At 45.0% G+C, this 26,751-nt stretch overlaps 1 protein-coding gene across 2 annotated transcripts in view; it reads left to right on the top strand.

Moving 5' to 3' along the window:
- LAMP3 (lysosomal associated membrane protein 3) overlaps nt 1–26,751 on the top strand; it is a 37,212-nt gene that overhangs the window by 8,549 nt on the left and 1,912 nt on the right. The window contains exons 3-5 of one of the 2 annotated variants that reach the window (XM_030216637.1): nt 3,824–3,943; nt 16,063–16,120; nt 18,530–18,700. In XM_030216637.1, the coding sequence (XP_030072497.1) occupies nt 3,824–3,943; nt 16,063–16,120; nt 18,530–18,700 (349 nt within the window). The remainder of the gene's footprint in view (nt 1–3,823; nt 3,944–16,062; nt 16,121–18,529; nt 18,701–26,751) is intronic. The other variant, XM_030216638.1, reaches the window with a different exon arrangement.

Genomic DNA, 26,751 nt, shown 5'->3' with positions numbered 1-26,751 from the left:
AGTGATGGCGAACCTATGACACGCGTGTCAGTACTGACACGCGTAGCCATTTTCGGTGACACGCGGAGAAGCAGCGGAGTTCCTTGAGCGCGACCTCCCTCCCCCGGTGAAATCACCCCCCCCCCCCCCCGGTGCATGTTTTACCCGCTGGAGGGGGGTGCCGTGTGCGCTCCTATTGGCTCCCTCCCTGCTGCTCCCTCTGCCCCGGCTCCTGCACGGCCGTTAGGGGATCTTTGATCTCACTTCCGGCCGGCGGAGCAGAGAGCAGCGGAATGCCGTGGGGGACGCATCTCTGAGGGCCCTGTGATCACCATTACCCGCAACCATCATCCAATCTACTGTTCTGGGGTGTCGTGGATTTGTAATTGACCATCATTACTGAGATAGGTGAGGGGGAGGCTGGGAGAGGCGAGGGCATGTGCTATGGGTGCCGTTTCCCGCCATTAGAAATAGCGGCAGCCATCTTAATTTACATAAGGTGGTCAGTTAGGCTAGTTAACCCCTAATTGCCTGCAGGGCTAACAGGCTATCTATAATTCTTTCTTCTGTCTCTGCCCTCCTGATGGAGAACCCAAAAAATAAAAAACCAAGGTTAAGTAAAGGAAGTGGTAGTAGCAGTAGCCGACCCTTTCAAGAGACATGGACCGAGATGTATGGCATTATAGAAAAAAATGGCAGATCATTTTGCGTTCTATGTACTGAAACGGTAGTAAGCAGAACGTGGAATATAAATAGACATTTTGAAACTAATCATTCCCAGCTCTTGAAAAAAAAGTGAGGATTGAAAGGAAGGAATACATTTCCAGGCAGCTACACTTTTATAAGAGCCAATCTAATTCCATCCTTAAATTTGTAAAAGGTTCTACAAATTTAACATCTGCAAGTTTGAGCATTGCTCACCTCCATAGCTCAGCATGGAAAAGCACTCAGTGAGGGAGAATTTATTAAAGAAACTCTCCTAAGATGTGCACCAGTTCTATTTCACGATATGCAGAATAAAGATGCAATTATTAAGAGAATATCTGAGTTACCAGGAAATTTGGAGTGCCTGGATCCGATTACCAGACACTTTTAGCACCCTGAAAAATATAGCAATGGCTTTACTCACAATTTTTCCCTCTACATACTTTTGTGAAACCTTATTCTCAACGTTAAATAATATCAAAACCAACAAAAGAAACAGATTGAAAGATGAAGTTAGTAGCGCTTGCTTGGGCTTGAAGTGTACAAAATACCAACCTTCAATTGAAGATTTAGCCTATGAAATTCAGCAACAAAAAGTCACTAATAGGCAGATTAGTTAAAGAATTCCCCCTCCCCCTCACTTATCTTAGTTCACGGCACCCCACACAAGTTAAATAATATCAAGACCAACAAAAGAAACCGACTGACAGATGAACAAAGAAGTCACTAAGCAGGTAAGTTAAATAATTAGGTTTTGGTTTATTAAATAGTTATATATTACAATTATACATTTTTGTTATTTAAACTATAAATATCGCGAAATTATGGTTTTTTTCTCGAAGTGACACACCACCCGAGTTATGCTCGGTTTTTTGGCGAATTTTGACACACCAAGCTCAAAAGGTTGCCCATCACTGGTTTAGAAAAATATCAGGTGGCAGGACCTGGGTTTGCTTCTCGGGTTGGCTGGAGTTGAGACTCTTTGGGGGAGGGGGAGTTGGAGAGGTAGGGTGAAGGCATCCCATAAGCACATAAGCACCGCCATACTGGGAAAAGACCAAGGGTCCATCAAGCCCAGCAGCCTGTCTCCGACAGCAGCCAATCCAGGCTTCAAGAACCTGGCAACCCCCCCCCCCCCCAAAAAAAAAAAAATATATATTTAATAATGTTCAATGGACTTTTCCTTCAGGAATCTGTCCAAACCCCCTTTAAACTCCATAAGGCCAGCTGCTGTCACTACATTCTCCGGTAACGAGTTCCAGAGTCTAACTACACGCTGAGTAAAGAAAAACTTTCTCCTATTTGTTTTAAATCTACCGTATTCTAGCTTCATCCCGGTCATTGTACGATGGTGACATCTGGTGGCTGGTAAGTTGGGAAAAGATATAAAAGGGAAAACAAATTCACAGGTAGCGGGAAAGAAAGGCTTATGAGGCCAGATCCCAGCCCAGTTTGGAAAGCCCAAAGGAGCAGAAGGAAACATCAGGGCCCAAAAAGTATATCTTGCTAGACTAGTGGCCTAGTGGTTAGGGTGGTGGACTTTGGTCCTGAGGAACTGAGTTCGATTCCCACTTCAGGCACAGGCAGCTCCTTGTGACTCTGGGCAAGTCACTTAACCCTCAATTGCCCCAGGTACAAATAAGTACCTCTATACAATATGTAAGCCGCATTGAGCCTGCCATGAGTGGGAACGCGCGGGGTACAAATGTAACAACATGGAATGTTGCTACTATTGGAGATTCTAGATGGAATGTTGCTACTATTGGAGAGTCTGGATGGAATGTTGCTATTCCACTAGCAACATTCCATGTAGAAGCCTGCCCTTGCAGATCAGCAACGCGGCCGCGCAGGCTTCTGTTTCTGTGAGTCTGACGTCCTGCACGTACGGACGTCAGACTCACAGAAACAGAAGCCTGCGTGGCCACATTGAGTGGCCTAGTGGTTAGAGTGGTGGACCTTGGTCCTGGGGAACTGAGTTCGATTCCCACTTCAGGCACAGGCAGCTCCTTGTGACTCTGGGCAAGTCACTTAACCCTCAATTGCCCCAGGTACAAATAAGTACCTTTATACAATATGTAAGCCGCATTGAGCCTGCCATGAGTGGGAAAGTGTGGGGTACAAATGTAACAACAACATGGAATGTTGCTACTATTGAGATTCTGTTGCTACTAGAGATTCTACATGGAATGTTAATGTTGCTATTCCACTAGCAACATTCCATGTAGAAGCCTGCCCTTGCAGATCAACAACGCGGCCGCACAGGCTTCTGTTTCTGTGAGTCTGACGTCCTGCACGTACGTGCAGGACGTCAGACTCACAGAAACAGAAGCCTGCGCGGCCACATTGAGTGGCCTAGTGGTTAGAGTGGTGGACCTTGGTCCTGGGGAACTGGGTTCGATTCCCACTGCAGGCACAGGCAGCTCCTTGTGACTCTGGCCAAGTCACTTAACCCTCCATTGCCCCAGGTACAAATAAGTACCTCTATACAATATGTAAGCCGCATTGAGCCTGCCATGAGTGGGAACGCGCGGGGTTCAAATGTAACAAAAAAAAATGCAGAATTGAGTTAATAGTGGGGTTTGAATCTTGTGAGAAGTGCTTTCAGAACCTTTCATTTGGGGAAACTGTGAATGGTTTGCAGAAGAAGTACAAAATACACAGCTTAGATCTTTGTCCCATGACAGCAGTAATCAATTACCAGCCAATAGCTAAATTGCAGCTTACATATTATACAGTAACATGCTGATCTCTGTTCAGGTCCCAGTGTACATGCAGATATCTCTAATCATTATCAAACTGGCAGGATCATGGGCAGTTGGTCCCATCAAACTGATGCAAAAGGAACTGGTCTCTGTTATAAGATTTTGAGAGAAGTTAGAAAAGCAGTGCAATACAGGAAGTTTGCACAACCAAAGTCGGTGATGTACCTTATCTGCATAGGGGAATGCCAGTTTCTGCAGCTGTCAGCTGTACCCGTCTCTTACAGAATCCCACTCATTGTATGAGCTGCCTATTTATAATGCACAAAAATATAATATTTAACAGCACTGCACCTGTTCTTGGAACGTCTTCAAAGAGATCTTCCAAAACAAATTTTTTTTTAACTTATAGTGTCTTTTTGAAAATTTCCTTTTCATAGAAGGAGCGTTACTTCAATATCGAGCGTTATGGTACAACCTCAACTGGGACATGCGGAGAGGATAAATCAAACCTTAACATAACCTTTAACAAAGGATTCATCAGTATCACTTTTAAAAAGGTGAGCACAGACTGTTACACTTTTGCCCAGTGGCTTCTCCAAGTAAAGGAATTTTTTCTCCTCTGCCACCATAACTCAAAGATGGCTTCCCCATCTCATCCTTGGGTAAACAATTCTCATGCCCTTTTCAGATCCAGACAACCCAGGTGCCGTAACTCAGGTGGAACTGGTTTCTGAGGCGGGTGCCATGAGGCATCATTCGCAAACGCGTGTGGACTTTTGCTCTGTTTTTTTTTTTTATATTCCCTCCAACTCACTCAACCCAACCATTACAATGACAGTGTTCAGTTGGGACAAAATAATAGAGGAAAGGTCCCCACAGAAACACTTAAGGCCAGGAACAGTGGTGAGGACCAATAGGAGGGATGACAGATGAGTATGAAGGCCACCAGGATTCAAAGATTTTATTGGGACATCCTACAGTATCAGCTGATTGAATTACTGCCCTTTTGATGACCCAACATGGCCGTGGTTTGGCACAATATTACTATTTGCCATCGGTTGCCTCTAGTGGACCTTTAGAAGCATCCAGGAATATTAATCTGTGTATAGATCTTGGCATATCATAGTTGTAGATCCCTGATGCAGTGTTGGGGTCATCAAGAGTGCTGTGATTCAGTCAACTGATGATACCTCTCAATAACATCTTCAAATCCTGGTGGACTTCAGACTTGCCTGTCATTCCTCCTATTGGTCATCACCAGTGCTCATCTGGGGGCCAGAAACCATTGCTGATTTTGGAACCCTCAATCATGGGCCTTAAATTCAACCACTGGGGGTGGGGGGAGAAATTTTATTAAGTAGATGCTAACATTTACATGCATATTTATTTATTTATTTGCTGCATTTGTATCCCACATTTTCCCACCTATTTGCAGGCTCAATGTGGCTTACATTTTGTCGCAAAGGCGGACATCATTAACAGAATACAAAATATTGTTGCAAATAAGGTACAAAGAAAAACAGTTAATTAGAAGTAATAAGTAAGTAATTCGGAATATGTGAGTGGGGGTAAGACAAGGTATAATATTCAGTAATGATAATGTGGATTAAAGTGTCTGTATGTGCACACAAATACATTTATGACTATATGCTGTCTATGTACTATTCTGTAATGCGTATATCTTTGAGACCGTGTGGTTTGCAGGTGGGAAGGGCGCACGATGCATAACTTACAGAATACTCTCTTACAGGTGTATCACCAGAACTTAGATGCAAGCATTTACACCAGTTCTATGGTTGGCATGTGCTCGCACCTAAGTGCATACACTATGGTACATCATGTCTTCTATTCCGCCACTTCCTATTTCCTTCTAAGTGGATCACATTTGAAAGAGAACCAGACCCAAATGTCTGGGAATTACAGTGCAAACTCAGTAGTTGGTGCAACGCAAACATCACTTACAATTCAATTCTCCAATATCGAAAGACGTTAAGACCAGATCTATGAAAAGTAAAAAGTCTTCAAGTTTTTTTCTGAAATTTGAATAATGTTGACAAGATCTCAGAAATAGAGGTAGGGAATTCCAGACTGAAACAAATTGATACTGTAATGAAGAAGAGACATGCTTGACTGATTTTAACTTATCTGTATCTGGAAAACATAACAGAAACTGGTTCCGAGTACTGTATTTAGAAGTAGCACCTTTGTAGTAGCATAACTAAATTCCTCATATAAAAATGAGCATCACCAGACACAATTTTAAACATCATTATTTTCTTTTTCTTTTTTTTTTTAATTTTTGTTTTTCAACTTTTACAATAATTCTGAAAGTTGCTTATGAATATAAAAGACTGCCACATAAACAATCATACAGTCATTATCTTCAATTTAAAATGGATATGGCCATAATCAGTAACTAATGCAACTTTAAATAATAGCTCAACAGAATTTTTTTTTGTTACATTTGTACCCCGCGCTTTCCCACTCATGGCAGGCAATGGAGGGTTAAGTGACTTGCCCACAGTCACAAGGAGCTGCCTGTGCCGGGAATCAAACTCAGTTCCTCAGTTCCCCAGGACCAAAGTCCACCCCCCTAACCACTAGGCCACTCCTCCACTGTTGCTACTATTTGAGATTCTACATGGAATGTTGCTATTCCACTAGCAACATTCCATGTAGAAGTCGGCCCTTGTAGATCACTAATGTGGCGGCGCAGGCTTCTGCTTCTGTGAGTCTATGTGCAGGACGTCAGACTCACAGAAATAGAAGCCCACGCGGCCACATTGGTGATCTGCAAGGGCCGACTTCTACATGGAATGTTGCTAGTGGAATAGCCACATTCCATGTAGAATCTCAAATAGTAGCAACAGTGGAGGAGTGGCATAGTGGTTAGAGTGGTGGACTTTGGTCCTGGGGAACTGAGGAACTGACTTCGATTCCCGGCACAGGCAGCTCCTTGTGACTCTGGGCAAGTCACTTAACCCTCCATTGCCCCATGTAAGCCGCATTGAGCCTGCCATGAGTGGGAAAACGCAGGGTACAAATGTAACAAAAATAAAATAGATACTATTGGAGATTCTACATGGAATGTTGCTATTCCACTAGCAACATTCCATGTAGAAGGCTGCGCAGGCTTCTGTTTCTGTGAGTCTGACGACAGAAGCAGAAGCCTGTGCGGCCACATTGGTGATCTGCAAGGGCCGACTTCTACATGGAATGTTGCTAGTGGAATAGCAACATTCCATGTAGAATCTCCAATAGTAGCAACAGTGGAGGAGTGACCTAGTGGTTAGGGTGGTGGACTTTGGTCCTGGGGAACTGAGGAACTGAGTTCAATTCCCACTTCAGGCACAGGCAACTCCTTGTGACTCTGGGCAAGTCTCTTAACCCTCCATTGCCTGCCACATTGAGCCTGCCATGAGTGGGAAAGTGCGGGGTACAAAAGTAACAAAAAATAAATAAATAATGTGTATATTGCAGAGGGATTTAGAAATTTATTCAACAGATGTAACTTACAGAGAGCTAAGAATCCTGACTGAAGGATTTTGGAAACTTGTTTATGGAATGAAAGGTATCAAAAATAACACCTAAATATTTAAAAGAGTCGACTATTGTCAGTGGAGAATCAAACAGGGTGGGGGTGAAAGTAGGATGAATCAAGGGAGTGGCAGCGCAGCCTAGTGGTTAGATCACTGGTCTTGACATCCAGAGATGGCCAGTTCAAAGCCCACTGCTGCTGCTTGTGATCTTGGGCAATCCACTTAACCCTCCATTGCCTCAGACATAAAATTAAACTGTGAGTCTTCCAGGGACAGGGCAGTACCCAGTGTACCTGAATGTAACTCACCTTGAACTACTACCGAAATGGTGTGAGCAAAGTCTAAATAAATAAAATCCAGGTTGAGAACCAGTTTGTGAGATGCAAACCAGGTGGCCATAGCTTTTAAGCAAGCCTGAGAGTGGAAAAATCAGGAACGGGGAACTAGATAAACCAGTAAATTGTCATCAGCGTATGTGTAAGATGAAATGAAATTTTCCTGAATATGGTAAGTAAAGGACTGAGAAAGATATTAAATAAGAGAGGTGACAGACTGAGGACGTAGAGGCAGAAGTCCTTACAGAGAAGGAGCAGTCAGAAAGAAATGAAGAAAACCAACTGTGAACATTGCCTGTGGTACCTAGATCAGACAGAAGGGGCAGTAACAATGAATGATCAATAAGGTCGAAAGCTGTGGAAAGATCTATAGAAGAACAGTTTTACCTTTTTCAAAGGCAGAACGGACTTCACTTAAAAGGGCTGCAGTAGTGGTCTCAGTACTGTGATCTTTCCGAATACTGGACTGTCTAGGGTGCAAAGCCAAAACTTGATCTACAAAAACAGACAACTGATCAAACACATATACATAGTAACATAGTAACATAGTAACATAGTAGATGATGGCAGAAAAAGACCTGCACGGTCCATCCAGTCTGCCCAACAAGACAACTCATGTGTGCTACTTTTTGTGTATACCCTACTTTGATTTGTACCTATGCTCTTCAGGGCACAGACCATATAAGTCTGCCCAGCACTATCCCTGTCTCCCACCACCAGCTCTGGCACAGACCATATAAGTCTGCCCAGCACTATCCCTGCCTCCCAACCTCCAGCCCCGCCTCCCACTACTGGCTCTGCTATCCAATCTCGGTTAAGCTCCTGAGGATCCATTCCTTCTGATCAGGATTCCTTTATGTTTATCCCACGCATGTTTCAATTCCGTTACCGTTTTCATCTCCACCACCTCCCTCGGGAGGGCATTCCAAGCATCCACCACTCTCTCCGTGAAGAAATACTTCTTGACATTTTTCTTGAGTCTGCCCCCCTTCAATCTCATTTCATGTCCTCTCATTCTACCGCCTTCGTATCTCCTGATCAAACACAATGCGTTCAGTCAGCTTAGACACAAAACATAAATTTAAGTATTGTTCGTGACGATCTGATTGTGTTTCTGGTTGGGAGGTCAATGAGGTCAGTCATATATTCTGAGGCTTCGCCACAGATAATTTTGTGGACCAGGGTGCAGCTTTTGAAAGCAATACGTTCTTTAATAGGGAGCCAATGCGGTTTTTCTCGGAGGGGTTTGGTGCTTTTGAATCGCGATTTTTCCAAATATAAGCCTGGCTGCTATGATCCACTTCAATCCGGTTTTCGCCCTCTGCACTCGACAGAAACGGCACTCTCTAAAGTTTGCAATGACCTGCTCCTGGCCAAATCCAGAGGTCACTACTCCATCCTCATCCTCCTCGATCTTTCCGCCGCGTTTGACACTGTCAATCATGATTTACTTCTTGCCACGCTGTCCTCTTTTGGGTTCCAAGGCCCTGTCCTCTCCTGGTTCTCCTCTTATCTCTCCCACCGCACCTTCAAGTTACACTCCCATGGATCTTCCTCCACTCCCATCCCACTATCTGTTGGAGTTCCCCAGGGATCTGTCCTTGGACCCCTTCTTTTCTCAATCTACACCTCTTCCCTGGGCTCGCTGATCTCGTCTCATGGTTTTCAGTATCATCTTTATGCTGATGACACCCAGCTATACCTCTCCACACCTGACATCACCGCGGAGACCCAGGCCAAGGTATCGGCCTGTTTATCCGACATTACGGCATGGATGTCCAACCGCCACCTGAAGCTGAACATGTCCAAGACCGAGCTCCTCGTCTTTCCTCCTAAACCCACTTCTCCTCTTCCTCCACTCTCTATCTCAGTTGATAACACCTCCCCGTCCCATCTGCCCGCAACCTCGGAGTCATCTTCGACTCCTCCCTCTCCTTCTCTGCGCATATCCAACAGACTGCCAAGACCTGTCGCTTCTTCCGCTTCAACATCAGCAAAATTCGCCTTTTCCTCTCTGAGCACACCACCAGAACTCTCGTCCACGCTCTCATTACCTCTCGCCTTGATTACTGTAACTTACTTCTCACCGGCCTCCCACTCAGCCATCTATCCCCCCTTCAATCCGTTCAGAACGCTGCCGCACGTCTTATATTCCGCCAGAACCGATATACTCATATCACCCCTCTCCTCAAATCACTTCATTGGCTTCCGATCAGATATCGCATACAATTCAAGCTCCTCCTCCTTACCTACAAATGCACTCAGTCTGCGGCTCCTCACTACCTCTCCACCCTCATCTCCCCCTATGTTCCCGCCCGTAACCTCCGCTCACAGGACAAAGCCCTTCTCTCAGTACCCTTCTCCACCACTGCCAACTCCAGGCTCCGCTCATTCTGCCTTGCCTCACCCTATGCCTGGAACAATCTTCCTTTACCCATACGCCATGCCCCCTCCCTACCCATCTTCAAATCTCTGCTTAAAACTCACCTCTTCAATGCTGCCTTCGGCGCCTAACCGCTTGAGAAATATAGAATGCCCCAATCTATCCACCCTATCAGATTAACTGTTCACTCGTCCTCTAGATTGTTCACTTGTCTTTAGATTGTTCTCTTGTCTTTTAGATTGTAAGCTCTTTGAGCAGGGACTGTCCTTCTATGTTTAAATTGTACAGCACTGCGTAACCCTAGTAGCGCTTTAGAAATGTTAGTTAGTAGTAGTAGTAGTTTGAATGGTCTGTAGTTTCTTTATGAGTTGCTCTTTGCATCCCGCATAAATTCCATTGTTGGCTTCTATCCAAAGAAACTTCGTTTTCTCCTTATTGAGTCTGAGTCAGTGAGATGAAATCCAGAATTCTATTTATTCCATGCACATCAGAATAAAGCATGGCAAGAATACAGTAATGTCATCTGCGTAAATAAAGCACATGAAGTCAAAATGATCCAGTAACATGCCCAAGGATTGCATAAGTAGTGCCGCTATGATGAAAATCCAAGAGTTGACACAAGCGATGAGTTTGGCGTCAGAATTCTGATCTTTTTTGGCACATGCTCTGAGGTTTGGAATTTAAGTGGAACACTCCCTGCTCTGTAAAGCTTTACAAGCTCTCAGTCAGGTTATGAAAATGAGAGATTGACGTTCTTATGTTTCTGTTCTCAGAATTCCAAGGCAGGGCTGCTCACTTTGCTGATTTATAGGAAACAGGATGTTCATTTCATGGTTTGGGTATTCAGAGAGAAGACAGAAAGGGAACATAATAAAGATAATCAAATTACTGAGAGGTATAAATGACGCCCAAGAGACGAGCGTTTTCAAGGAGGCTCTAGAACAAGAGTTGGCAACCTTTATACTCAGAGGGCCCCATGAATGTCAATACTGTCCCTAGAGGGCTGCAATATTAATGCACAAAGCTCCATAGACCAGCCGTGATAAATAAAGAAGTAAAAATGTAACAAAACAACAATGGAAACAAATGGCTGGAGTGGCTATTTTGAAAATATTTGCAAAATACAATATTTAAATCTAGGAAAAAAGGCCCGTTTCTGGAAGAAATGAAACGGGCGCTAGCAAGGTTTTCCTCAGAGTGCGTATGTTTGAGAGAGTGTGTGAGAGAGAGAGAGAGTGAATGTGCGAGTGTGTGTGTGTGTGTGACAGAGAGAGAGTGAGACTGGGTGCGAGTGTGTCTGTGTGAGAGAGAGAGTGTGTGTGAGATTGAGAGTGTGTGCCAGGGGCGCCCCCCTCCCTCCGAGTTCCAGGGTCGTCCAGGGTTGTCGATGATTAGTCTTATTACTACTACTACTACTTAGCATTTCTATAGCGCTGCCAGGGTTACGCAGCGCTGTACAAGTTTAAACACGGGGAGGGACAGTCCCTGCTCAAGAGAGCTTACAATCTAATGTCTTATCACCACAAAGGTCTTCATATGACCAGGTGATCAATGAAACTCTTTCCCCCCCATCTTTCCATAACCTCACAATAAGAGAAAACACAGTGAATGCACGGTCTACTTATGGTTGATATATTTGTTATGTTAGAGACTGATTAAAGCCTACAATTTAGTGTATGAAAACACTACAGAATTAACATAAAATCAATGTACAAAATTCAATGTGTGTAAAACAATACACCATAAAATAATATAATAATATCAGTGCTTAAAAATCAACAGTACACAATGAACGTCCTGATTTTACATTCATTGTGTAGTTGATTTTTAAGCACTGTTATATTATTTTATTGTGTATTGTTTTACACACATTGAATTTTATACATTGATTTTATGTTAATTCTGTAGTGTTTTTATACACGTCAAAGATGAGCTGAACTCTCTTCAACACTTAATCAATATACAATGCGGTATCCATCCTTTTTTTCTTTTTCTTTTCTTTCTTATTTTCACTTCAATTAATTCAAAGTGGAGAAAAAGACCTCAGCAGTCCCTGCATGACGATACTGTGCTCAATGTGCTCAAACGCCAGCGTTCCTCGGACTCCGTTATAATCCTCGGTCTTAAAAAAACTCCACTTCTATATAGTAAAATATATGTATAATACTCAATCGTGATCTTTCTTTCCTCAAATCATGATATTGTAAATATTACTTAGCTTTTGATCTTTCGTTTTTATACACACCATAGCAATACATTTTTTACTTCATTGATCCTGAGGTTTGTCTAACCTTCCTTCGTTACCACTTCCTTGTGTGTTTTTACATATGTAAGTGCACGTTGCCCTTCATTTACACGCACAAAAAGGGGCAAATAACCATCAGTGCCTAGTTATTGCCCTTTTAATGGCCTGGGTTACTTGTGAAGCTGGCAGACCTCAATTTCAGGAATATACATTGAGAGGAAAATAATAGCAGTTGATAAGCGTTTGCTTTAGTGGCATGCAATCTGAGCGATGAGAACCTCATTACAGCTGCCTCTCACCCTTAGAAGGAGTGTGTTTGGCGCTCAGTGTGACTGCCACTGGGAGTATGGAAGACAATGGAAGTCTTTAATGGGAAAATTACAAGAGCTTTGTAAACAGCATAGTTACTGGTAATTAGTAACCCGTAGTGCTGATAAGGATCTGTTCAAGTGCATAACTTAATAACTCCGTAAATGCTATGACCCTCATTTCTCAACAGATTTCTCCCATCCTGCACTTATCTGAAGAAAAAAAAAAAACTTTGCTCAGTTTGCCCCAATGAGATATTGTGCAATAGTTCAGCCGTAGCATTTTTGGTGTGGTGTCTTGATTTCATCATATTTGGGAGAGGAAAGGAGGGGGTTATATGAAAAAAATATGAACAGATCTAATGACGAAAAAAAAAGGGAAGCAAAAGTATCCAACACACACACACGCACACGCACACGCACACGCACACACACACACACACACTTTGCTACGAAAGGCAGACTAAAGTGGGCTGTGCCATGCAAACGTAAGGGCTAAAATTTAGAATAAATGAAATCTCAAATATCTAAGGGATGCCCTAAGGTAATAAAATTCAGTCCCAATAGGAGTCCAATAGTATCACTGGTCTCCACCACCCCCGGCAAACAAAGAGCAGAGGTAAAAACTCTTTCGACAGAGAAAAGCCTACTGCTCAAGAAACCCGGTGCAGATAACAACCATCAAAATACATTTAGCAGGGCACAGTAGTCCCACAGACCGCCCCCAAAATATTCAATTACTATGTCCCCACAAAATACTCTGCACTGGTCCCCCTGACATGCCAGGACACCAACCGGGCACCCTAGGGGGCACTGCAGTGGACTTCATAAATTGCTCCCAGGTACATAGCTCCCTTAGTGTGCTAAGCCCCTGAAAACCCACTACCCACAACTGTACACCACTACTATAGCCCTTACGGGTGAAGGGGGGCACCTAGATGTGGGTACAGTGGGTTTCTGATGGGTTTGGAGGGCTCGCTGTTTCCTCCACAAATGTAACAGGTAGGGGGGGATGGGCCTGGGTCCGCCTGTCTGAAGTACACTGCACCCACTAAAACCGCTCCAGGGACCTGCATGCACTGTCATTGACCTGAGTATGACATCTGAGGCTGGCACGACATATTTTGAAAGATGTTTTTTGAGGGTGGGAGGGGGTTAGTGACCACTGGGGGAGTAACGGGAGGTCATCCCTGATTCTCTCTGGTGGTCATCTGGCCATTTCAGGCACCTTTTTGTGCCTTAGTCGTAAGAAAAACAGGTCCAGGTGAAAACGTCCAAGTGCTCGTCAGGGACGTCCTTCTTTTTTCCATTATGGGTCAAGGACGTCCAAGTGTTAGGCACACCCAAGTCCCGCCTTCGCCATGCCTCTGACACGCCCCTGTGAACTTTGGCCGCCCCTGCGACGGAGTGCAGTTGGGGACGTTTAAAATCAGCTTTTGATTTTTACCGATTTGGACGTTTCTGTGAGAAGGACATCCATCTTCCGATTTGTGTCGAAAGATGGGCGTCCTTCTCTTTCAAAAATGAGCCCACTTATGTCTCTGTTATTTGAATTTCAGAGCTGTTAAATGTGTTTCATTGTAGTCTTATTATTAGGTTTCAATTTGCTGTTTTCAAGTTTTCTTCTTTCACTACTACTACTACTACTTAGCATTTCTATAGCGCTGCCAGGGTTACGCAGCGCCGTACAAGTTTAAACACGGGGAGGGACAGTCCCTGCTCAAGAGAGCTTACAATCTAACGGTAACAGACTACGTAGTCAGTGTAGGTAACAGGAATGGGGAAGGTGGTTAGGCGCCAAAAGCAAGGGAGAAGAGATGGGCTTTGAGTAAGGACTTGAAAATGGGCAGGGAGGGCGCATGGCGTATGGGCTCAGGAAGTCTGTTCCAGGCATAAGGTGCTGCGAGGCAGAAGGGGCGGAGTCTGGAGTTAGCGGAGTTGCATTTATGTTTGTATTTGGTCATTTTAGTGTTGTTATGCTGTTAACAGCATTGTAAGTTTTATGTTAAACTATACCTACTATACACTGCCTTGTGTGACTCTCTTCATAAAGGTGGTTACTATATCCAAATAAATGTAAAAAATAAATAGACTGGGACAATGTGCTGGGTCATATTTTATCCCATGAAACAGGTTATGTAAAACACCTACAAACACCCTCTATAGTTTTGCTTCTCAATGTGTTCCCTGCTAACTTTGTTGTGCTCTAAGAACAAGTTGCAAGAGTGGCACAGCTTGGATTGGGTGGAGCCCTGATGGAGAAATTAAATGGGAATAGAGGTAAAAAGTGGGATATTTGACCACGGAAATACAAATCCTGGAGACAATATCTTAAAAACTTCTTTATTGATGAAAAGACTCGACACAACTGTTGTGTTTCGGCCTACAGGCCTGCATCAGGAGTCTACCACTATGACACGGACCAAATCGTGTTTCAGGCATTTCAGATTCATATATGTTACGTCATAGTGGTAGACTCCTGATGCAGGCCTGTAGGCCGAAACACAACAGTTGTGTCGAGTCTTTTCATCAATAAAGAAGTTTTTAAGATATTGTCTCCAGGATTTGTATTTCCATGGTCAAATATCCCACTTTTTACCTGTATTTGTGTTTTCCCGTGGGGGGGGGGGGGGGGGGGGGGTTCGAGTTCTCCGCTTGATTGCGGATTTTTCTGAAATTAAATGGGAAACATGGTGATGTAGGGGTCGAAGGTTGTGGGTGTTGGGAAATTGGGAGGAGTGGCCTAGTGGTTAGTGCAGTGGACTTTGATCCTGGGGAACTGGGTTCGATTCCCACTGCAGCTTCTTGTGACTCTGGGCAAGTCACTTAACCCTCCATTGCCCCTGCTACAAAATAAGTACCTGAATATATGTAAACCGCTTTGAATGTAGTTGCAAAAATACCACAGAAAGGCGGTATATCAAGTCCCATTTCCCTATTTAAGATTATACATGGAATGTTGCGACTATTGGAGATTCTGTTGCTACTATTGGAGATTCTACATGGAATGTTAATGTTGCTATTCCACTAGCAACATTCCACGTAGAAGCCTGCCCTTGCAGATCAGCAACGCGGCCGCGCAGGCTTCTGTTTCTGTGAGTCTGACGTCCTGCACGTATGTGGTCTGGGGTAGTAGGAGTGTATATGGAGGTGTCTGCTGAGGGTGGGATGTCTAAGGTTGGGGATTTAGGCGCGTGCGCGTGTTGGAGACACAACTGGGATGTGTATGTGAGGAGTGGTGCAGCAGGGGTCTCTGAGGTGGACCAAGGAGAGGGGTGTAAGATATACAGCAAGGGTTGGGGGCATCTGGCCTGGGGCAGTGGTGCAGAGGAGGATGTCTGAGGTGGGAGCAAAGGGGAGTGTGTCAGGGGTGCCATTGAGGGTCAAGGGAACACTCCTTTTCCCCTCTGCTCCCTTTCATTACCTTCTCCCCACGGGGGCAAGTAAAGTTTTTCTTCTGTATCTGGTGTTGGGAGTGAGTGAAAGCAGCACACACTCAATCCCCCTCCATGTTATCTGGCAGCAGAAGTGCTTAAGCTGCCTAGAGGCCAAGTCTTAAGATATGGTCACACGGCTCATATTGTGAAACTTGCCACATGGAGACAGGAAACGATGTGCTTAAGCACACAGGCCGCATGGGAGATTGACAAATAAGATTGGGAAGTGATGCAGTAACACTGTTAGATCTAGGCACGGTGTCTGCCACGCTCACCCCCTCCCAGCACGCCCACTTCTGCTACCATCCCCGTTCCATGAGTTTGTGTTGGAATAGAACCTCACGTGCAGTCTGGGTTCGTTACCGGACTCGCCTAGCGGTGGCTGTGCCACTGAGTTGCAACTGATGTGTCATTTGTTGTGTTTCATAGAGTGAAGACTCATATTATATTAGTGAAATTGAAGCTGTTCTCAAGGTCTCTCCTCAGGGTAAGTCTTAACATAATAGTTTCATAAGATCCTGTTTCCTTATTCTACTTTTTTTGTGGGGGGGGGGGGGGGGGGGGGGCAGAATCCACACATTTCATCACATTTTGTTCCTCTGAATGTAGAACAAGCTAAATAGAAGCACTGAATCACCAAGTGCAATACAATCCATAGATCTGGGTAGTGGTAGCTTTCTCAAGTACATTACAGTTGTGGTCCTACAGTAAGATCACTTGGAAATGGTTTAACTTGTTCTTACTGTCTCTTCTCTCACATATATATATACTAGCCGTTGAGCCCGTTAAAACGGGCTGGTGGTTCGCCGCCCCCGACGCCCCTCCACCCGGCCCCGTCTCTTCGCTATTCAACTTACATCTCCGCAGCAGGCAGAGATCAGCTGAGGTCCCGTCGGCCTTCCTTCTCTGCCTGTGTCCCGCCCTCATGTGACGTAACGTCAGCGAGGGCGGGACACAGGCAGGGAAGGAAGGCCAACGGCAGCTCAGCTGATCTGCCTGCTGCGGAGATGTAAGTTGAATAGCGAAGAGACGGCCGGGTGGAGGGGTGGCGGCAGCCGCGACTCCGGTGGGGGGAGGGTAGCGGTGGCGACCTCGGCGGTTCCCTCCCCTTCTCGCAGTTTTCCTCTCTGTCCCCCCCCCCCATCATCACGTATTGATGCGGGGACGGGACAGACAGGGAAGTCTCTACTGCGCATTTGCGAGTGAGTACGGTCACTCGCCATTTATATGTTTGATGGCACCTGAAAATTCTGCGTAGGAAAAAAAAATGCTCCTAGGTGTATTTTCTAAAGTACGCCTATATTTTATAGAATAGACTTAAATTTCCGCGTGGTATATAGAATACACCCGAGCGCCTCTCCAACTGACCAAATCTAGTCACGGTCATTTACGCCATGTTTTACTTGTCATAAATCCCGACGCCTGAATTGGGCACAGAGCGGGTGTATTCTATAACAACGCTCAGATTTTAGAAATGCCCATGCCCCGCCCATGGCCACATCCCCTTTTCAACTATGCAACTTAGAATTTAGGCGCACCATGTTACAGAATATGCTTAGCGAGTCATGTGCTAGATCTTTATTAATGCCAGTTAGTGCAGATGATTTCTTGTTAACATCCAATTGACAGCGCTGATTGGCTAGTTAACCAATTAAGTTACGTGCATTGTTATAGAATATGCTTCAATTTCTGTATGGAAAAAAAGGCGCGATATATAGAATCCTGAGGATATTGTACATTATATTGGGAGTTTGATGATGTATAGTTGATGTGATATATTTTAGTCTTGTTCTTTTTTGTAATGGTATGTTTTTATTATGCGTGTTTCCATTGTAATCTGCTTAGGATTTATATGGACTAGAAATTTTTAAAATAAATAAATATAACATTATGCCTCTCAAGCGGTGCAAAGAAAAGCTACAAAAATGGTATGGGATTTGCATTACAAAACCTTTGAGGAGAGATTTGCTAACCTGAACATGTATACCCTGGAGGAAAGGAGAAACAGGGGTGATATGATACAGACGTTTAAATATTTGAAAGGTATTAATCCGCAAACGAACTTTTCCGGAGATGGGAAGGCAGCAGAACTAGAGGACATGAAATGAGGTTGAAGGGGGGCAGACTCAAGAAAAATGTCAGGAAGTATTCACGGAGAGAGTGGTGGATACTTGGAATGCCTTCCCGCGGGAGGTGGTGGAGATGAAAGTGGTAACAGAATTCAAAAATGCATGGGATAAACATAGAGGAATCCTGTTCGGAAGGAATGGATCCTCAGAAGCTTAGCCGAGATTGGGTGGCAGCACCGGTGGTTGGGAGGCAGGGCTAGTGGTTGGGAGGTGAGGCTAGTACTAGGCAGACTTCTACGGTCTGTGCACTGAAAATGGTAGATACAAATCAAGGTCAGGTATACATATAAAGTAGTACATATGAGTTTATCTTGTTGGGCAGACTGGATGGACTGTACAGGTCTTTTTCTGCGGTCACCTACTATGTTACTATGTAAGATGCTTGCTGGGCAAGCAATAATGTAGGTTTAGGCCTTCTGAGGCATGCTTCCCTTTTGTTGGAACCCAGGTCTACAGTCTACAGTAGGGCCTCCCATCCTGTGAGTCGAGGGGTAGGATGTAAATAGAAACATCATTGACCCATGCTTTTGGAGTTTGCCTAATTTCTGTAGCCACAATAACAGGGCTGACGCCATAAAAAGTTTGATAAGTGCAGCTCTATGGCTTGCTGAGTGGTGCATTGTTGTAATTTCTATATTTTATGTCAAAGTCTATAGGTTCTGTGCTATAACACAACAAAGCATACCAACACCCAGTGGACCACATTTTCCTCTTTTTACAAAAGTAGTGCTTTTTTAAATGTTATCCTTCTCTCTCTTGGTTCTCAGGTATGTTGTACAATGGAAATATAACAAATCAACAACTCTTTAAAACTTCGTTGGGCTACTCATTTAAGTGTGCAAGTAAACAGACGGTGATGCTGGCACACAATTTCCAGTTTCGGACAGTATACACCCAACTTCAAGCCTTCAGCATCAATAACAACAAGTTTGGGAAAGGTATGTTGGGAGAGCTTAGTTTCATTTTGAATCAAGCAGGGCCGCCGAGAGGGGGGCGGCATGGGGGACAAAATTCCCCGGGCCTGGGTCTCCAAGGGGGGCCCAGCGCCGGGGTCAGGCCACCGGCGCTGCAGTCCCCGGTCTCACCTGCCTGCCTCCTCGGCTCCGGGCCCCCTGTATTCGAAGCGGCAGTCACAGATCTCCTCCCTTTGGCCCTTCCCTTCCTGTGTCCCGCCCTCTCGGAAACCGGAAGTTACATCAGACGAGGGCGGGACACAGGGAGGGAAGGCCAGAAGAGAGGCGTTCTGTTACTGCCGCTTTGAATGCAGGGGGCCCGGAGCCTTGGAGGCAGGCAGGTGAGACTGGGGACTGCAGCAGCGGGGGGAGCAATGGGAGGGGGGGCACAGCGCCGGGGGGGTGGGGGACTGACGGGGCAGGGGCGGAGGTGGGGTAGCCTTGTCTCTCGGTGGCCCTGGAATCAAGTACTGCTGTTGCCACAATACTCTGTTTGAATGTGTGGAAATAAAGGGCATTAAGGATTCGACATGGCACTGTGTTTCGGCTGTATGTGCCGGCCTCAGGAGTCTTGACCACGTTGCTGAGCTTGTATATACTGGAACTTTTGAGACAACATTTCGTAAAGGTCTTTGTAAAGATCGCCATAACACAGCCACGTTTGGCATTTTGAATTTCTTAAACCAGAAGTATAGGTTTAACTTATATTTCAAGACTCCTGAGGCACACACATATCACCGAAACAGGATGCCATGTCGAGTCTTCAATACACATCAATAAAGACTGTTGTTTCTACTTTTTGGTGTTTCCTGGTTCGTTTGTGAAGTGCCATCATCCGTTTCCCACTTTCCTTTCCTGTTGTGTTCTCCTGTGGGATTCTGGTGTTTTCCACTTTTGTGGTCTCTGCGATTGAAATTAAGGGTATTACATGACAAGTATAAAACATGATACCTTTTTGTCATTTTTGGACCACCATATATTTCTTGACCACCTATCAACTGAAAAATATTAAGAACCTAAGTGATAATTTGGCATGATAATATTTTATGCATTTCCCAACGCTGTGGATATCATGAAAACCCAGCCAGTTGAGTTCAAGATATCCGGAGTCAATATGCATGAGAGAGATTTGCATAGCACATAGACAGTGCAAGCAAATCTGTCTCATGCATATTCATTGTGGATATCTTGAAAGCTTGACTAACTAGATGTGTCCAAAGGACTGGGAAGAGAACCCCTGATCCAGCATATTCCTCACACACCAAACACAGCGAAAGTGACTCAAAAAGTGGTGAGAAAATATTCCAAAGGTCTAAAAATGTATTGATCAACCTCCAAGACTCAACACGGGTCATGTTTCGGCCTATTGGGAGTCTAAAAATTAATAAATATAAAAACATAAAATGTAATTCAAAATGACAGTCAAAAGTAAAAATGCTTGAAACATGAATCTGAAACACAATACACAAAGTTGAATTTACGTTGTCAGCTGTTGTAAATTTACATTTGTTGTTTTCTTTGAATATCAGTTGTTTTTAATAGACCCATTGTCAATGTGTCCTCTAAGTTGGTTCTCCTAATCACATGTGTGTTTATACATTTGTTTATCGTGTTTCAGACACGTTTGAAGCATTTTTACTTTTGACTGTGTCATTTTGATTTACTTATGTTTTTATATGTATTGATTTTTAGACTTCTGATAGGCCAAAACATGACCCGTGTTGAGTCTTGGATGCTGATCAATACATTTTTAGACCTTTGGAACATCATCTCACCACTTTTTAAGTCACTTTCGCTGTGTTTGGTGTGTCTTTGTGTCTACGAGGGCTTCTTTCTGTTTTTACGTCGGCTCCAATGTATGCACAGCGAAGATGACTGAACGAGAGCATTGTCCAGTCCTCCTTTTCAGTCATCTTCGCTGTGCATACATTGGAGCCGACGTAAAAACAGAAAGAAGCCCTCGTAGACACAAAGACACACCAAACACAGCGAAAGTGACTTAAAAAGTGGTGAGATGATGTTCCAAAGGTCTAAAAATGTATTGATCAGCATCCAAGACTCAACACGGGTCATGTTTTGGCCTATCAGAAGTCTAAAAATCAATACATATAAAAACATGCCCGTGTTTCAGCCAATGGGCCTGCCTCAGAAGTCTCTTTTATGCTGTTAACGTAGCAAATGTCTCAACTAGAGAGCTGCACGGGGACAGGGTTCCCGCAGGGACGGAAGCAGTTCTGCGAGGTTCCCGTGGGGACGGAAGTAGGTCCTGCGGGGTTCCCGCGGGGATGGAAGCAGGTCCTGCGGGGTTCCCGCGAGGATGGAAGCAGTTCTGCGGGGTTCCCGTGGAAGTGTAAGCTGCACTTCATCAGCCTCTCATCTACCGAGTACCTTGAGTGCTGTCTCCTCCTCCTCCTCTTCCTCCTTGCTTTAACAGCACAAATGTGGAAAGTCTTCCGTTAAGGAGGTGGTAGAGACACAAATGATGATGGCTTGGGATGAACACAGAGGATCTCTAATTAGAAAATGGAAGTTATAAAAATCCTAACCTTAAATGGCTGCATGTATGAGGACGCTTAGATGGCGACTCTGGCTGTGATTAACTAGGGCTGATACCGGGCAGACTTGTATGGTCTGTGTCTAATATATGGCAGTCTGGTTTAGGATGAGCTAGAAAGGGCTTAGACAGCAATTTCAGTGGCTGGAACATAAGGACAGTGCTGGACAGATTTTTACGGTCTGTATCCCACAAATGAAAAGACGAATAGTGGGCTTCACCGAGAACTCCAGCAGCTGGAACATAAGTATAGGGCCAGATAGACTTCTATGGTCTATGTTCCAGAAACATGAAAGAAAGTATATAATATCACACTTGTTGATTTAATCATGAATTGATAATGAGTGTGACTATTGGGCAGACTGGATGGACTGTTCAGGTCTTTATTTGCTGTCACTTACTATGTTACAATTAATCCTCTTTGCTCCTGGGCTGATGCGCAGACCTCAGGTCTGACACCTGACCTACTGGCACGTGCATGTGGTGACCTCTCAGCACACAGTGCCAGAAATCAGAGACAAATCTTACATGTGCACACCAGAGCGTTCTAAGTTTCAGCTTCCATTCCTTCCTTGCCTACAGTGCTGTGGCTCAAATCCAGAGAGAGACTGAGGGAGCTGACCAGAATTTTCTTTTATGTACCATTAAATTCTTGCGGGGATGGGTGGGGATGGGTTAAGATGGATTACATTTTTGCAGGGATGGGTAAGATTCCAGTGGGGACAGGTGGGGATGGGTGAGATTCTAGCAAGGACGGGCGGGGATGGGTAAGATTTCTGTCCCTGTGCAACTCTCTAGTCTCAACTCAAGCTAAGATTATAGAAACAAGCTATGCCGGTTGTAAGTCTTGGCGGGAAGATGAAAAAAACGCTGGTAATAACTAGACTGTAGTCTTCAGGAGAACTTGTCTAACAATTCGCACGACTGGCACACAAAACCTCTCTGGTCCAAACAGAGAAAACGTCGGCTCCAGCATATTCCTCAGCATTTTTCAGCAGTGCAGACACTGTCCTAGTGTGGTTCTCCTGGAAAATACTGGGCCATTGCCACTGATAAACTAGCAATATCTGTGAGGAAATCTATCATGGCCGATAAATCCATCAGCCGCACAACAGATTTGCAGTTAGCCATCTGCTAGACTTTCACCACCATCACCCTTTTGAGCAGTAAAGGGAAATATGATGCACATTCATTCCATTCTGTACACTATATTTTTAGAAAGCAGGTAGGACATTGGGAATCTCTGTTAAGAATCTGAGCTCTGAATCTGATATGTCTACAGAATTGGTACCTTTACCAAATTAGAAGGGGATCTCCAGCTTTCAGGGAAGGAGCTTAGCCTAGAATGGGTGGCAGAGCTGGTGGTTGGGAGGCGGGGCTAGTGCTGGGCAGACTTATACGGTCTGTGCCGGGGCTGGTGGTTGGGCGGCGGGGATAGTGCTGGGCAGACTTATACGGTCTGTGCCAGAGCCGGTGGTGGGAGGCAGGGATAGTGCTGGGCAGACTTATACAGTCTGTGCCAGAGCCGGTGGTGGGAGGCGGGGCTGGTGGTTGGGAGGCGGGGATAGTGCTGGGCAGACTTATACGGTCTGTGCCAGAGCTGGTGGTGGGAGGCGGGGTTGGTGGTTGGGAGGCGGGGATAGTGCTGGGCAGACTTATACGGTCTGTGCACTGAAGAGGACAGTACAAATAAAAAAGTAGCACATATGAATTTATCTTCTTGGGCAGACTGGATGGACCGTGCAGGTCTTTTTCTGCCATCATCTACTATGTTACTATCCTGCTTATAATCGAACGAGAAAAACGCCCAAGTTCCGACCTAAATCGGGAGATGGACGTTTATCTCACAAAAAAGAATAAAGCGGTATAATCGAAAGCCGATTTTTGGACGTTTTCAACTGCAATCCGTCGCGGATGCGGACAAAGTTGATGGGGGCGTGTCAGAGGTGTGGCGAAGGCGGAACTGGGGCGTGGTTATCTGCCGAACAGAGATGGGCGCATTTCACCGATAATGGGAAAAAAGTATGCGTTTTTAGCTAGAATTTAGGACACTTTTCCTGGACCCTGTTTTTTTCACGAATAAGGCCCCAAAAAGTGCCCTAAATGACCAGATGACCTCCCCTGACTCCCGCAGTGGTCACTAACCCCCTCCCACCACAAAAAATGAAGTTTCTCAACTTTTTATTTTCACCCTCAAATGTCATACCCAGCTCCCTGACAGCAGTATGTAGGTCACTGGAGGAGTTGTTAGGGGGTGCAGTGGACTTCAGGCAGGTGGACCCAGGCCCATCCCCCCTACCTGTTACAATTGTGCTGCTTAATGCTTATTAGTCGTCCAACCCCCCCAAACCCACTGTACCCACATGTAGGTGCCCCCCTTCACCCCTTAGGGCTATAGTAATGGTGTAGACTTGTGGGCAGTGGGTTTTGAGGGGGATTTGGGGGGCTCAACACACAAGGGAAGGGTGCTATGCACCTGGGAGCTCTTTTACCTTTTTTTTTGGTTTTGTAAAAGTGCCCCCTAGGGTGCCCGGTTGATGTCCTGGCATGTGAGGGGGACCAGTGCACTACGAATCCTGGCCCCTCCCACGAACAAATGCCTTGGATTTATTCGTTTTTGAGCTGGGCGCTTTCATTTTCCATTATCGCTGAAAAACAAAAACGCCCAGCTCACACATTGTTGAATAAAACATGGGCGTCTATTTTTTCCCAAAATACGGTTTGGTCCGCCCCTTCACGGACCCGTTCTTGGAGATAAACGCCCATGGAGATAGGCGTTTTCATTCAATTATGCCCCTCCATATGTTACTATTTTATTGTAGACCAAGCTTGAGTTCTAGATTACTCTTAATTGTTCTATACCCTACAACTGGACTGGGATGGCACAATGTACCTTATAGACTGCACTCAATTGTCTTTTAAATTTAATTACAGAGAAAATATGCTTTGCGGACAGAAGCAGTGAAATGAGCCCTTTCCTAGTGGCCCTGAGTATCATGGGACTAGTTCTCATTTTGCTTGTCGTGTGTCTGATTGCCAGAAGACAGAGGATTAGAGGATATGAACGCATTTAAGATGGCCTTATTGAAAACATGACAAGACACTAGGAGCACTGTGATCTCAGCTTCCCATTGCTAAATGGGCTTCTGTACGGACTATGACTAGGGTTGTTAAGAATAGAATACGTTATATACAGAAACACGAGGAAAGGCTAAAGAGGTTAGGGCTCTTCAGCATGGAAAAGAGACGGATGAGGGGAGATATGATCGAGGTCTACAAAATCCTGAGTGGTGTAGAACGATTAGAAGGAAATCAATTTTTTACTTGTTCCAAAAGTAATAAGAGGGCTCTTCCTAATTAAAATAATACACTAACCTGATCTTGTTTTCAACTGTATACAGTCAGTAGCGTTCCGAGGGGCGCTGACACCCGGGGCGGATCGCCGATGCGCCCCGCCCCCCATGCAGCGCGACCCCCCCACCCCGGCGAAAGAACCCCCCCCGGGTGCACGCCGCTGGGGGGGGGGGGGGTGCTGCGCGCCGTTCAGTGTTGTTGGTTTCCATGCTCCCTCTGCCCCGGAACAGGTTACTTCCTGTTCCGGGGCAGAGGGAGCATGGAAACCAATGATGCTGACCGGTGCGCAGCACCCCCCAGCGGCGTGCACCCAGGGCAGACCGCCCCCCCTTGGTACGCCACTGTGTACAGTGCACTGGTAGAAAATAACCTGCTCTGATCGTTTATGCCCTGGTCAAATGAGATAAATGGGGAATTTAGAAGCTGGAAATACGTTTTTCAAACCTGACAACCTGGACATCCAACTCAAGTGTATTTTTCATTGGAATTCAGACATACTGAGGCTGCACCATACAGAGCCATCCGTTGCTGCTCTTTGGGATTTATAAAGGCACGAAACCTACACTCCCGGGATTCACCTCCTTTATCAGGCGAGCGGTGTTAATTGGGAAAAAGACTATACTTCTGAGTTGGCGAGAAACTGCGTCCCCGTCAATAGGTGTCTGGAGGACGCAAATGATTGAACTATTGAAATTGGAAAGATGTGGAGTTAACAGATTTCTCCTCTGAAGAGGGCAGAAAACTAGAGAAAACGTGGGTGAACTTCTGGGACACATTGCAGCCAGTGGCGAGAAACAGAATCCTAAACTAAGCACACGGATGGATGTAACCCATGTGACCTGGACTCCTTGCAACAATAAAGATAGAATGGAATGGGTTAGGAGGGAGGTAGTTTTGCTACGTTCATTGTATCTGTACATGAAGACACTTCTTTGTGAATTGTTCCACACTAAGTCACGTACTGTTGTTGTCGGAAACTTAATAAAAATGAGTTAAACATAAATACCGGTGGGCTTTCTCCAGTTGTAATGCCCCTTTCCCTCTTATCTAGTAGTATCAACCCTCTAGTAGACTGTTGTTCTGTCTAGAACCAGGCACGCATGCACTCTTCAGCCAGCAGGTGTCACTGTCCTCCGACAGCTGGATCTCTGTCCCCACTGCACCATCCCCTGCTTGTCCAAGGAACAGTAACCAGGCTCAGGATCCAACCCTCTGGCACAGAACCACTTAGCCACCTCAGATACATCATTTCTGATTAACCTTACTGGCTTTTAGATCCAGTTAAAAATAATACTTTCAATCTGACGAACTGCGGGAGGAGGGAGGGAAGTGGGAAGGGATAGCAAGAGAGTTAGGGGGACGGATTGGAACAATGGAGAATAGGCGATGTCCAGGTTGGCTATAATGAAGGTTTTGGATAGTTCAGGGAGTTGTTTGGTGGGGGGAGAGAGTTTTGTGGGACAGGAGGTAGAAGATAAGAGCCACATTAAGATAAGCACTGTTAAAATACAGTTGAGAGGGAGGGGTGGGGTGGGTGGGGGGAGGGGGTCAATGATTAAAAATAGTTGATGATCTAACCACTGATTTGTTTGCACTTAGATGGTTTTGTTTGCAAAGTATCTTTGTATTGCATATTGAAAGTGGCGATTGTCTAATTGGTTGAAGCATCAATAAAAAAATAGTTGAAACATAAAAACAGTACTTTCAAAAAACAATGTCTTCTGTTTGTTATCCAATTACCAGGTTACAACTATTCCAGACGACTACCAGGCCATGGAATTACAATTGTCCTCCCCCTCCCCGCCTCGCCCCGCCCCCTACACACATAACAAACCTTGGCTATAGAAATAAGTAGCGCTATTGTTCAAGGTTAACCTTGTGCCATACTTGGTACATCACTTGTAATTTGTTAGAACAAATTCCTGTAACTACCATATAGCTTTAAAAGTAATATTGATGCTGCTTTTCAGATAATTACTATGGTTTTGTTGCATTAAAAAGCTTAGAACGAGGGGCAAGTCCACTGGCCCTTCTCTGTGGTAATGCTATGTTTGATCCATGAGAGGGGTCTTTCGCTCTCTAGGTTATCCAGGCTGCCTATGAGGAAAGATGTTTCTTCAAACTGATA

This window comes from Microcaecilia unicolor, chromosome 10 (genome assembly GCF_901765095.1).
Source record: "Microcaecilia unicolor chromosome 10, aMicUni1.1, whole genome shotgun sequence".
Taxonomy (NCBI): domain Eukaryota; kingdom Metazoa; phylum Chordata; class Amphibia; order Gymnophiona; family Siphonopidae; genus Microcaecilia; species Microcaecilia unicolor.
The sequence above is the reverse complement of the archived record's forward strand: the minus strand, read 5'-3'. Positions and strand labels throughout refer to the sequence as shown.